This window comes from Lagenorhynchus albirostris, chromosome X (assembly GCF_949774975.1).
Source record: "Lagenorhynchus albirostris chromosome X, mLagAlb1.1, whole genome shotgun sequence".
Classification (NCBI taxonomy): domain Eukaryota; kingdom Metazoa; phylum Chordata; class Mammalia; order Artiodactyla; family Delphinidae; genus Lagenorhynchus; species Lagenorhynchus albirostris.
The window spans coordinates 48499443-48512639 of record NC_083116.1 but is presented as its reverse complement, the minus strand read 5'-3'; the positions used below and the strand labels follow the sequence as shown (position 1 = coordinate 48512639).

The following is a 13197-nucleotide window of genomic DNA, read 5'->3' as shown; positions in this document are numbered from 1 at the left end:
GAATTTCTTACCCACAAAAATGTGAGGGATAATAAGATTATGTTATTGTTTTGAGCCACTAAGTTCTGAGATGATTTTATGAAGCAATAAGTGAAAGGAAATGGGAAATATTATTCTGGCAAGCAATATACACAGGTAAACATAAAGTTCAAATAGTAAAGGAAAAAGAGAAGAGTGGACATCATAGGACATCTAGCAGTATCTGCCACACTTCCCATGAATTTATATAATGTGGTGGTAGGGACAATAGAATATAGAGATAGTATCACTATATTGTGATGTGGTAAAAGTGCTTTAACTTTAGTGTGCACAGGGTGTGTGGATGTGGATATTTTTTTGAACCTGGTAGCTGAAGGAAGCCCTCCTTCAGAAGTTTAATAATAATAAAAACAGCAATGATAACATTTGCTATTTAGTAAGCATTTTAAGTCCTTTTATATTTTAATAAGACTATTGTTATTCCTCTTGTATAGTATTATCTAAAAATAGGTGTGATCTTATCTAAGAAAATAATAATACTAATATTTCAGCTTTATACACAGCAATGTAATTCTTCTAAATAAATGAATATAATAATCCATAAAGTCAGAAATTTCAGAGTGTAGTTCTGGGAATATATCTGAAAACCAGAAAATTAGAGAAGGGTTTCTGAATGACTGAAATTATCCATAAGTTGGTGACCATGATCTTATATTTAACTGTTTAAGAGACTCTTAGTTGTTCTTCATACTCTAATATGCATGAAATTCTAGCAACCTAGGTTCTCTGATTTCTCAAACCTTGCTTGATTAAAGGGCAAAGGAAGGCTACCATGGGGTCGGGTACAGTCACAACAAAAATGACAATTCTAAAGTCCATAGAGAACTATTATAGTTCCCTTTATAGTTCAGGCTGGTTGCAGTAACTGATGGGCATCATGATGTTACAGAGACATAGAAAAATGTTTAAAATATGCTGGTTTTTTTTAAGCAGGAAAGATAGTAATCCAACCAAAATGATTGTGTTTCCTCAAATAAGTGCTGGCAACTAAAGGGGTACTGTGCCCATGGGTACACAGTTACCTGGGGAAATAATTTGTGTGAAACCATCCATTTCTCAGTAACTTTGAATAAACGAGAAGTTGTTCTAACATGACGTCCTTTTCATCCTGAGAACATCCATGTGAGGTAGATGTGCAACTAGCGCTTTTATTCTACCTATGGATAATTCTTTTATTCTACCTATGGATAATTAATTTGTCCTGAAAGAGAACCATTGTGTTTTCCCTGTTTACCCAGAGTCATTGACTAGATTGATTATAATCCAGTATTGTTTACCCTAGATCTGATGATGACTTGAAAAAGACTCAGATGTGTAATACATATTACTGTTTATTCTTATCCTTGAGATCAGCCCCATGACAAAAGACATATAAGAGCAATTAGAATATGTTTAGCTTTATTTGCAGACTTTTAATAGGTTGGCTAGTTATCAGCACACTGATTTTAGGGATGTTTATGTCATAGCTTGTCCATAGTAGTATTTCTTTCTGAATTTTCTCTGTTGAATTTATTAGCTGCTGATAAATACTAAATTTTCCCCGAATTTTAATGCAAAAAGTGCCTTTTAAAATTTTTTGAAGTATGTAAGTGGTCATTTTTAAGGCCAGAATTACCTTGATAGATTACAGAATTAGGAAATGTTTCAAAACCTTTGACACTTTGAACAAATTGAAGCTATCGCCATGCATATTTAGTGTGTATGCTTCTACAAAATGGATCTTTTAAAATATGTGTATAAATAGATCTTTGGAGTAGTCTGTAACATAAGTGGCTGAGTCCAGTTTTGTAAAAGCTGTTATAGCTATCTTGAGTAAAAGTGTGGCAGTAAATTCATTACATTGTTTGCCATGTAATGCCAAGGTACTCATTCCTTATTGAAATTGAGAACTTGGAGAGGCTTAGAACCATTTCTGTATCCATAGATGTAGAACTAAAGAGTCATTTGTTTTTATTAACTTTAGAAACAATAGCTTAAGTAAGTAGATAAGGTTGATAAGTATCTTTGAACACAAGCATGAATCCCTGCAAACTAGAGTATTAAGTCACTAAGTGTTCACAGCTGATTATATTACAATGGGTTTTGCACTATAACGTTCAGCCCATCTTTAAGCTTAGGCATATTCCTCTAGAGTGAGTGTAATGGCTAGAAAAGAGTTTTTTAGCCTGCTAGAAAATAACCTAGTTTTTTTTATCATGTAGAATCACTTCTTATGAAAATTGATTTGTATATGTAGAAAAGGTATTCACGATTACTTCTCTTTTGCAGGCCACAGTATTACAAAATAGTTGAGGAGTGTGTTTCACAGATAGTGCTGCACTGCAGTGGTATGGACCCAGATTTCAAGTACAGACAAAGATTAGACATTGATTTCACTCATCTGATAGGTATGTGATATAATCCTCAATGTCATTTGATTTTGTTTTACTCTCTTCTGTCTAATAGACACTTTTTAAGTGTAGCTCTCTCACTAAACTTCCTCTATTAATATCTGGTAAGTCATTGTATCTGTGGGTACTCATTTGCTATAATTATTAATTATGATGATCACGAGAGTTCTGCCTCTGTGATTGGAGATACTAATCTATTTGTTAAGTTTCAACACTCTTGAATTCAGTTTAAAGTCAATGCTGAACTAAAAACATTATATTAGGGGTGAATGCCTTGCTTTTTAGAAACATGACTCTGAAATGCATTGATTCAATTTATGCTGGTACATTTGTGGTTTTGTAGAAATCACGTGAACAGCAGGGTCTAATTAGTAATGCTATGTTATTAGTGTTCAGGTCTGAGAAAGGAAATACAGGTTGGTTTCAGTAACTTAAGACCTCTTAATTCTATTAAAGTAGATCATTTTATATTTTCATAGAGCTTAGAGCTGGGAAAGAATTTGAGATGATCATGTTCATCTACTTGGATTGTTGTGGAAATGACCTTATATTATCTGAGACTGGTAGCTAGCTACACTTTCTGGAACAGTCTCTGAAGGATGATGTGAAACTTCTCTTGTGAAATATACTACGCCATATGACCTTAGAGTTAAGCAGTTTTATTTATACCTAATCCAAATCACTATTGCTACGATTCAAGCATGAACTCATTTGTCTTTGTCTTTAAAGGTAGGAAACAACAGCTGTTGAATGCCAGTTATATGTTATTCTTCACTCCATAGCCCAGGGAAGGCTCACAGTAATATTCAAAGATGAATTCCTTGTTATTTATCATGTATTATTCTCATCTGATTGTGAAACTAATGCTCACTTATCATAGGCAATCTGGAGACTTATGTAAGTGACAAAATAAACCACCAATTACACTTTTCAAGCTCAGTACATTTCACCATTACTCACTGTTCAGCTCAGTACGTCTTGTTATCTCCATCTTCATCACTCTCTCTCTTGCTCTCACTCTCTCCCTCCCTCCTGTATTCCTCTTCTATATATCTATATGCTGATTTTTCATGGAGCATTATATTATTAGAATTTTTCAATATTAACCTTCAAAATGTGACTTTGAATGTCTATATAATATTCCATTTTATACAATGTCATAATCATCTTGACCAGTCCTTTCTTATTGTACATACAGATTGTTTTCAGGTTTTTATAATTATAAATGAATTTACTGTGAACATCCTTTATATAAATATTTGGCTTCTTCTCAATATTTCCTTAGGATTGATTCCCCTGAGGGTGTGAACTTTGAAAGGCCAAATGCTTTTCAGAAAGCTTGTGCCAATGTACCCTGCCCCTGCAATTAATGTGAATGTTGGCCTCACTGCATATTCTTCCCTGAGCTTAATAAAGTCAGTAGCTTATTTCATATTTGTTGAGAGAGTTATAAGGGACTGTTTCCAAATACGTGCATTGGCTTATAATCTATTGTGGACCATAGTTGGTGCATATATACTACTGTTGATTTTGGCTAGCTCATTCAGTGTTCAGTGGATATTTGTTTTGGGTACTGTGTGCCAGGTACTTAGGATTGTGTACCGTTAATCAAGAGCACTGGGGTGGGAAGACATGAAGGGATCAGGTGAGAGGGGGTAGTCAGTACCAAAAACCCATTATGACCTCATCCACGTATCATCTCTGTGATTGTGAACAAATCATTTAACTTGTCTAGGCTTCAGTTTCCTCAACTCTAAATTCAGATAAGTCAAATATATGTGTGGTCCTTAATATTTTATGCTCAGATGTCTTGAGTAGCTGATAAAGGCTATGAACCTTTCATTAGAACACACACACACACACACACACACACTCACACAGATATTAGCTGGTGCTTGAAGAACTTCTAGGAAATCAGTGGATCTCTTAAAATAAAGATCATCTGGACTTGAGGAGCATAGAGTCTCTCTGATTTCACAGGTCTGTGAGTCTAGTACTTTTTTAATATAAATCAGATCATATCCTGACCTAAATTTCTTCAATGCCTTCCCATTGAAATTTCTATTTTTTTAACATTTTTATTGGAGTGTAATTACTTTACAATGTTGTGTTAGTTTCAGCTGTATAACAAAGTGAATCAGCTATACATATACATATATCCCCATATCCTCTCCCTCTTGTGCCTCCCTCCCACACTCCCTATCCCACCCCTCTAGGTGGTCACAAAGCACCAAGCTGATCTCCCTGTGCGATGCAGCTGATTCCCACTATCTGTTTTACATTTGGTAGTGTGTATATGTCAATGCTACTCTCTCACTTCGTCCCAGCTTAACCTCTCTCACTTCATCCCCCTCCCCATGTGCTCAACTTATTCTCTACCTCTGGGTCTTGATTCCTATCCTGCCCATAGGTTCGTCAGAACCTTTTTTTTTTTTTTTTTTTAGATTCCATATATATGTGTTAGCATATGGTATTTATTTTTCTCTTTCTGACTTACTTCACTCTGTATGACAAACTCTAGCTAGGTCCATCCAACTCACTACAAATAACTCAATTTCGTTTCTTTTTATGGCTGAGTAATATTCCATTGTATATATGTTTCACATCTTCTTTATCCATTCATCTGTTGATGGACACTTAGGTTGCTTCCATGATCTGGCTATTGTAAATAGTGCTGCAATGAACATTGTGGTACATGACTCTTTTTGAATTATGGTTTTCTCAGGGCATATGCCCAGTAATGGGATTACTGGGTCATATGGTAGTTTTATTTTTTGTTTTTTAAGGAACCTCCATACTCTTCTCCATACTGGCTGTATCAATTTACATTTCCACCAACAGTGCAAGATGGTTCCCTTTTCTCCACAACCTCTCCAGCATTTATTTTTTGTAGATTTTTTGAGGATGGCCATTCTGACTGGTGTGAGGTGATATCTCATAGTAGTTTTGATTTGCATTTCTCTAATGATTAGTGATGTTGAGCATCCTTTCATGTGTTTGTTGGAAATCTGTATATCTTCTTTAGAGAAATGTAAGTTTGGGTCTTCTGCCCATTTTTGGATTGGGTTGTTTGTTTTTTTGATACTGAGCTGCATGAGCTGCTTGTATATTTTGGAAATTAATCCTTTGTCAGTTGCTTCATTTGCAAATATTTTCTCCCATTCTGGGGGTTGTCTTGTGGTCTTGTTTATGGTTTCCTTTGCTGTGCAAAAGCTTTTAAGTTTCATTAGGTCCCATTTGTTTTTATTTCCATTCCTCTAGGAGGTGGGTCACAAAGGGTCTTACTATGATTTATGTCATAGAGTGTTCAGCCTATGTTTTCCTCTAAGAGTCGTATAGTGTCTGGCCTTACATTTAAGTCTTTAATCCATTTTGAGTTTATTTTTGTGTATGGTGTTAGGGAGTGTTCTAGTATCATTCTTTTACATGTAGCTGTCCAGTTTTCCCAGCACCACTTATTGAAGAGGCTGTCTTTTCTCCATTGTACGTTCTTGCCTCTTATCAATGATAAGGTGATCATATATGTGTGGGTTTATCTCTGGGCTTTCTATCCTGTTCCATTGAGCTATATTTCTCTTTTTGTGCCAATATCATACTGCCTTGATTACTGTAGCTTTGTAGTATAGTCTGAAGTCAGGGAGCCTAATTTCTCCAGCTCCATTTTTCTTTCTCAAGATTCCTTAGGCTATTCAGGGTCTTTTGTGTTTCCATACAAATTGTGAAATTTTTTGTTCTAGTTCTGTGAAAAATGCCATTGGTAGTTTGATACGGATTGCATTGAATCACTGGATTGCTTTGGGTAGTATAGTCATTTTCACAATGTTGATTCTTCCAATCCAAGATCATGGTGTATCTCTCCATCTGTTTGTATTCTCTTTAATTTCTTTCATCAGTGTCATAGTTTTCTGCCTACAGGTCTTTTGTCTCCTTAGGTAGGTTTATTCCTAGGTATGTTATTCTTTTTGTTGCAGTGGTAAATGGGAGTGATTCCTTAATTTCTCTTTCAGATTTTTCATCATTAGTGTATAGGAATGCAAGAGATTTCTGTGCATTAATTTTGTATCCTGCTACTTTACCAAATTCATGGATTACCTCTAGTAGTTTTCTGGTAGCATCTTTAGGATTCTCTATGTATAGTATCATGTCACTTGCAAACAGCGACAGTTTTACTTCTTCTTTTCCAATTTGTATTCCTTTTACGTCTTTGTCTTCTTTGATTGCTGTGGCTAAAACTTCCAAAACTATGTTGAATAATAGTGGTAAGTGTGGGCAACCTTGTCTGCTTCCTGATCTTAGAGGGAATGGTTTCAGTTTTTCACCATTGAGAATGATGTTAGCTGTGAGTATGTCATATATGGCCTTTATTGTGTCGAAGTAGGTTCCCTCTATGCCTACTTTCAGGAGAGTTTTTATCATAAATGGGTGTTGAATTTTCTCAAAAGCTTTTTCTTCATCTGTTGAGATTATCATATCCTTTTTATCCAGTTTGTTAATATGGTGTATCACGTTGAATGATTTGTGTATATTGAAGAATCCTTGCACTCCTGGGATAAACCCCACCTGATCATGGTGTATGATCCTTTTAATGTGCTGTTGGATTCTGTTTGCTAGTATTTTGTTGAGGATTTTTGCATCTATGTTCATCAGTGATATTGGCCTGTAGGTTTCTTTCTTTGTGACATCCTTGTCTGGTTTTGGTATCAGAGTGATGGTGGCCTCGGAGAATGAGTTTGGGAGTGTTCCTCCCTCTGCTATATTTTGGAAGAGTTTGAGAAGGATAGATGTTAGCTCTTCTGTAAATGTTTGATAGAATTCACCTGTGAAGCCATCTGGTCCTGGGCTTCTGTTTGTGGGAAGATTTTTAATCAGAGTTTCAATTTCAGTGCTTGTGATTGGTCCGTTTGTAATTTCTATTTCTTCCTGGTTAAGTATTGGATGGTTGTGCTCTTCTAAGAATTTGTCCATTTCTTCCAGGTTGTGCATTTTATTCACATATCATTGCTTGTAGTAATCTCTCATGATCCTTTGTATTTCTGCAGTGTCAGTTGTTACTTCTCCCTTTTCATTTCTAGTTCTGTTGATTTGAGTCTTCTCTCTTTTTTTATTGATGAGTCTGGCTAATGGTTTTTCAATTTTGTTTATCTTCCCAAAGAGCCAGCTTTTAGTTTTATTGATCTTTGCTATTGTTTCCTTCATTTCTTTTTCATTTATTTCTGATCTGATCTTTATGATTTCTTTCCTTCTGCTAACTTTAGAATTTTTGTTCTTCCTTCTCTAATTGCTTTAGGTGTGAGGTTACATTGTTTATTTGAGATTTTCCTTGTTTCCTGAGTTAGGCTTGTACTGGGATATACTTCCCTCTTAGAACAGCTTTTGCTGCATCCCATAGGTTTGGGGTCATCACGTTTTAATTGTCATTTGTTTCTAGGTATTTTTTGATTTCCTCTTTGATTTCTTCAGTGATCTCTTGGTTATTTAGTAGTGTATTTTTTATCTTCCATGTGTTTGTATTTTTTACAGTTTTTTTTCTGTAATTGATATTTAGTCTCATAATGTTGTGGTTGGAAAAGATAATTGATATGATTTCAGTTTTCTTAAATTTACCAACGCTTGATCTGTGACCCAAGGTATGATGTATCTTGGGGAATGTTCCATGAGCACTTGAGAAGAAAGTGTATTCTGTTGTTTTTGGATGGAATGTCCTATAAATATTAATTAAGTCCATCTTGCTTAATGTGTCATTTAAAGCTTGTGTTTCCTTATTTATTTTCATTTTGGATGATCTGTCCATAGGTGAAAGTGGAGTGTTAAAGTTCCCTACTATGATTGTGTTACTGTTGATTTCCCCTTTTATGGCTGTTAGCATTTGCCTTATGTATTGAGGTGCTCCTATGTTGGGTGCATAAATATTTACAACTGTTATGTCGTCTTCTTGGATAGATCCCTTGACCATTTATGTAGTGTTTTGCTTTTCTTTTGTAATAGTCTTTATTTTAAAGTCTATTTTGTCTGATATGAGAATTGCTACTCCAGCTTTGTTTTGATTTCCATTTGCATGGAATATGTTTTTCGATCCCGTCACTTTCAGTCTGTATGTGTCCCTAGGTCTGAAGTGGGTCTCTTGTAGACAGCATACATATGGGTCTTGTTTTTGTATCCATTCAGACAGTCTGTGTCTTTTGGTGGGAGCATTTAATCCATTTACATTTAAGGTAATTATCAATATGTATGTTCCTATTACCATTTTCTTAATTGTTTTGCATTTGTTATTGTAGGTCTTTTTGTTCTCTTGTGTTTCCTGCCTAGAGAAGTTCCTTTCGCATTTGTTGTAAAGTTAGTTTGGTGGTGCTGAATTCACTTAACTTTTGCTTGTCTGTAATGGTTTTACTTTGTCTGTCAAATCTGAATGAGATCCTTGCTGGGTAGAGTAATCTTTCTTGTAGGTTTTTCCCTTTCATCACTTTAAATATGTCCTGTCACTCCCTTCTGGCTTGCAGAGTTTCTGATGAAAGGTCAGCTCTTAACCTTATGGGGATTCCCTTGTATGTTATTTGTTGTTTTTCCCTTGCTGCTTTTAATATGTTTTTCTTTGTGTTTAATTTTTGATAGTTTGATTAATATGTATCTTGGCATGTTTCTTCTTAAATTTATCCTGTATGGGACTCTCTGTGCTTCCTGGACTTGATTGACTATTTCCTTTCCCATATTAGGGAAGTTTTCAACTATAATCTCTTCAAATATTTCTCAGTCCCTTTCTTTTTCTCTTCTTCTTCTGGGACCCCTGTAATTTGAATGTTGGTGCATTTAATGTTGTCCCAGAGGTCTCTGAGACTGTCCTCAATTCTTGTCATTCTTTTTTCTTTACTCTGCTGTGTGGTAGTTATTTCCACTGTTTTATCGTCCAGGTCATTTATCTGTTCTTCTGACTCAGGTATTTTGCTATTGATTACTTCTAGAGAATTTTAAATTTTATTTATTGTGTTGTTCATCACTGTTTGTTCTTTATTTCTTCTAGGTCCTTGTTAAACGTTTCTTGTATTTTCTCCATTCTATTTCCAGTATTTTGGATCATCTTTACTATACTTGCTATGAATTCTTTTTCAGGTAGACTGCCTATTTCCTCTTCATTTGTTTGGCCTTTTGTGTTTTTACCTTGTCCTTAATCTGATTCGTATTTCTTTGTCTTCTCATTTTGGTTAACTTACTGTGTTTGGGGTCTCCTTTTCATAGGCTGCAGGTTTGTAGTTCCCATTGTTCTTGGTGCCTGACCCCAGTGAGTGAGGTTGGTTCAGTAGTTTGTGTAGGTTTTCTGGTGCAGGGGACTGTTGCCTGTGTTTTGGTGGGTGGGGCTGGATTTTGTCTTTCTGGGGTCAGGGCCGCATCTCGTGGTGTGTTTTGGGGTGTCTGTGAATTTATTATGATTTTAGGAAGTCTCTCTGCTAATGGCTGGGGTTGTGTTCCTGTCTTGCTAGTTATTTGGCATGGGGCTCCAGCACTGGAGCTTGCTGGCCGTTGGGTGGAGCTGGGTCTTAGCATTGAGATGGAGGTCTCTGGGAGAGCTCTCTCCAGTTGATACTACATTGGGCCGGGAGGTCTCTGGTCGTCCAGTGTCCTGAACTCTGTTCTCCCACCTCAGAGTCTCAGGCCTGACCCCAGGCCGGAGCACGAAGACCCTTTCAGCCACATGGCTCAGAAGAAAAGGAAGAAAAAAAGAAAGAAAAAATAATAATAATACTAAAAGAATAAAGAAGTGAGCAGCCAAACCAATAAAGAAATCCACCTATGATAAAAAGTGCTAACAGCTAAACTAAGATAAACATAAAAATCAGAAGCAAATCGGTCACAACAGCAAACCCCAAGCTCCAGTTGTTCGCAAAGTCCATGGCCTCAATTTTGGGAAGGTTTGTTTTCTATTCAGGTATTCCACAGAAGCAGGATATATCAAGTTGATGGTGGGGATTTAATCCGCTGCTCCTGAGGCTGCACTGAGAAACTTCCCTTTCTCTTCTTTATTCTCAGATTTCCTAGTGTTCAGCTTTGCTTTTGGCCCTACTTGTCTGTGTAGGTCACCCTCAGGCATCTGTTTCCGCCCAGGCAGGCTGGGGTAAAGCATCGGCTGATTAGGTGCCTCTTTCTCATTCAGGCCAGGGGGGAGGCAACGGTATGGTAGTTATAATTGGAATGTGGGGCGAGCCTGTGGCGGCAGAAGCCAGCGTGACATTGCAGGAGCCTGAGGCGCACCTTGTGTTCTCCCGGGGAACTTGTCCTGGATCACGGGACCCTGGCGGTGGCGTGCTGCACAGGCTCCTGGGGGGCTGTGGATGACGACCTGTGCTTGCACACAGGATTCTTGGTGGCTGCAGCAGCAGTGTTAGCGTTTCATGCCCATGTCTCGTGTCTGATCTGATAGTTGTGGCTCACTCCTGTCTCTGGAGCTCGTTTAGGCGGTGCTCTGCCTTCTGTGGGCAGACAGGGAAGGAATCCCCTCTCCTTGTGAAACAGTGGTCTCTTGTCTCTTAGGCGGGTCCAGACTTTTATCCAGACTCCCTTCCAGCTCGCTGTGGTGCACTAGCCCCCTTCAAGCTGTGTGCACAAAGCCAACCCAAGTCCTCTCCCTGGGATCTGACCTCTGAAGCCAGAGCCTCAGCTCCCCGCCCACACCTGCCCTAATGGGTGATCAGACAAGCCTCTCAGGCTGGTGAGTGCTGGTCGGCACTGATCCTCTGTGCAGGAATCTCTCCACTTTGCCCTCTGCACCCCTGTTGCTGCACTCTCCTCTGTGGCTCTGAAGCTTCCCTCCGCCACCCCCCATCTCCGCCAGTGAAGGGGCTTCATAGTGGGTGGAAACTTTTTCTCATTCACAGCTTCCTCCCAAAGGTGCATGTCCTGTCCCTATTGTCTGTGTTTTTTTTCTTTTTTCTTTTACCCTATCCAGTTACCTGGGGATTTTCTTGCCTTCTGGGAAGTCTGAGGCTTTCTGCCAACCTTCAGTAGGTGTTCTGTAGGAGTTGTTCCACATGTAGATGTATTTTTGATGTATTTGTCAGGAGGAAGGTGATCTCCACATCTTACTCCTCAGCCATCTTCAAGGTCCCTCTCCCAATGAAATTTTAATCAAAATTATTACCAACCAGTGCCAGTACTGCACAGATCTGGTGCCGCTTTGATCTCATCATTTCCCAGTTTCTTCCTTAGTTACCTTATTTCAGCCACAAAGTTCTTTAGAGCACAGAAAAAAATATTGCGGTATACGTCGTATAAGAAAAATGACCTATATTTAAATTATAAAATTTGATAAATTTTGATATTTGTGTCTACGTTTAAAACCATCATCACAGTCAAGATAATAAACATTTCAAGATGGTGGAGTAGAAGGACGTGCTCTCACTCCCTCTTGTGAGAGCACTGGAATCACAACTAACTGCTGAACAGTCATCCACAGGAAGACACTGCAACTCACCAGAAAAGATATCCCACATCCAAAGACAAAGGAGAAGCCACAATGAGACAGTAGGATGGGAGGAATCACAATAAAATCAAATCCCATAACTGCTTGGTGGGTGACTCACAAACTGGAGAACACTTATATCGCAGAAATCCACCCACTGGAGGAAAGGTTCTGAGGCCCACGTCAGGCTTCCCAACCTGGGGGTCCAGCAACAGGAGGAGGAATTCCTAGAGAACCAGACTTTTAAGGCTAGCGGGATTTGATTGCAGGACTTCAATATGGTTGGGGGAAACAGAGACTCCACTCTTGGAGGGCATACACAAAGTAGTGTGCACATCGGGAACCAGGGGAAGGAGCAATGACCCCATAGGAAACTGAACCAGAGCTACCTGCTAGTGTTGGAGGCTCTTCTGCAGAGGCAGGGGGTGGCTGTGTCTCGCCCTGAGGACAAGGACACTGACAGCAGAAGTTCTGGGAAGTACTCCTTGCTGTGAGCCCTCCCAGAGTCTGTCATTAGCCCCACCAAAGAGCCAAAGTATGCTCCAGTGTTGGGTCGCCTCAGGCAAAACAACTAACAGGGAGGGAACCAAGCCCCACCCATCAGCAGACAAGCGATTACAGTTTTCCTGAGCTCTGCCCACCAGAGCAACCCCCAGCTCTACCCACCACCAGCCCCTCCCATCAGGCAACTTGCACCAGCCCCTTAGATAGCCTCATCCACCAGAGGGCAGACAGCAGAAGCAAGAAAATCTACAGTCCTGCAGCCTGTGGAACAAGAAGCACATTCACAAAAAGATAGACAAGATGAAAAGGCAGAGGGCTATGTACCAAATGAAGGAACAAGATAAAACCCCAGAAGAACAACTAGATGAAGTTGAGATAGGCAACCTTCCAGAAATATAATTCAGAATAATGATAGTGAAGATGATTCAGGACCTCAGAAAAAGAATGGAGGCAAAGATCTAGAAGATGCAAGAAATGTTTAACAAAGACCTAGAAGAATTAAAGAACAAACACCTAGAAGAATTAAAGAACAAACAAACAGAGATGAACAATACAATAACTGAAATGAAAAATACACTAGAAGCAATCAGTAGCAGAATAACTGAGGCAGAAGAACGGTTAAGTGACCTGGAAGACAGAATGGTGGAATTCACTGCCATGGAATAGAATAAAGAAAAAAGAATGAAAAGAAATGAAGACAGCCTAAGAGACCTCTGGGACAACATTAAATGCAGCAACATTGGCATTATAGGGGTCCCAGAAGGAGAAGAGAGAAAGGACCCAAGAAAATATTTGAAGAGATTATAGTCAAAAACT

General features: G+C 38.5%; 1 protein-coding gene across 2 annotated transcripts in view; it reads left to right on the top strand.

Moving 5' to 3' along the window:
• The window catches only part of DIAPH2 (diaphanous related formin 2), a 786790-nt gene that overhangs the window by 261954 nt on the left and 511639 nt on the right, over nt 1-13197 (top strand). For both annotated transcript variants that reach the window (XM_060138052.1, XM_060138051.1), the window contains one exon: nt 2308-2426. In XM_060138052.1, the coding sequence (XP_059994035.1) occupies nt 2308-2426 (119 nt within the window). The remainder of the gene's footprint in view (nt 1-2307; nt 2427-13197) is intronic.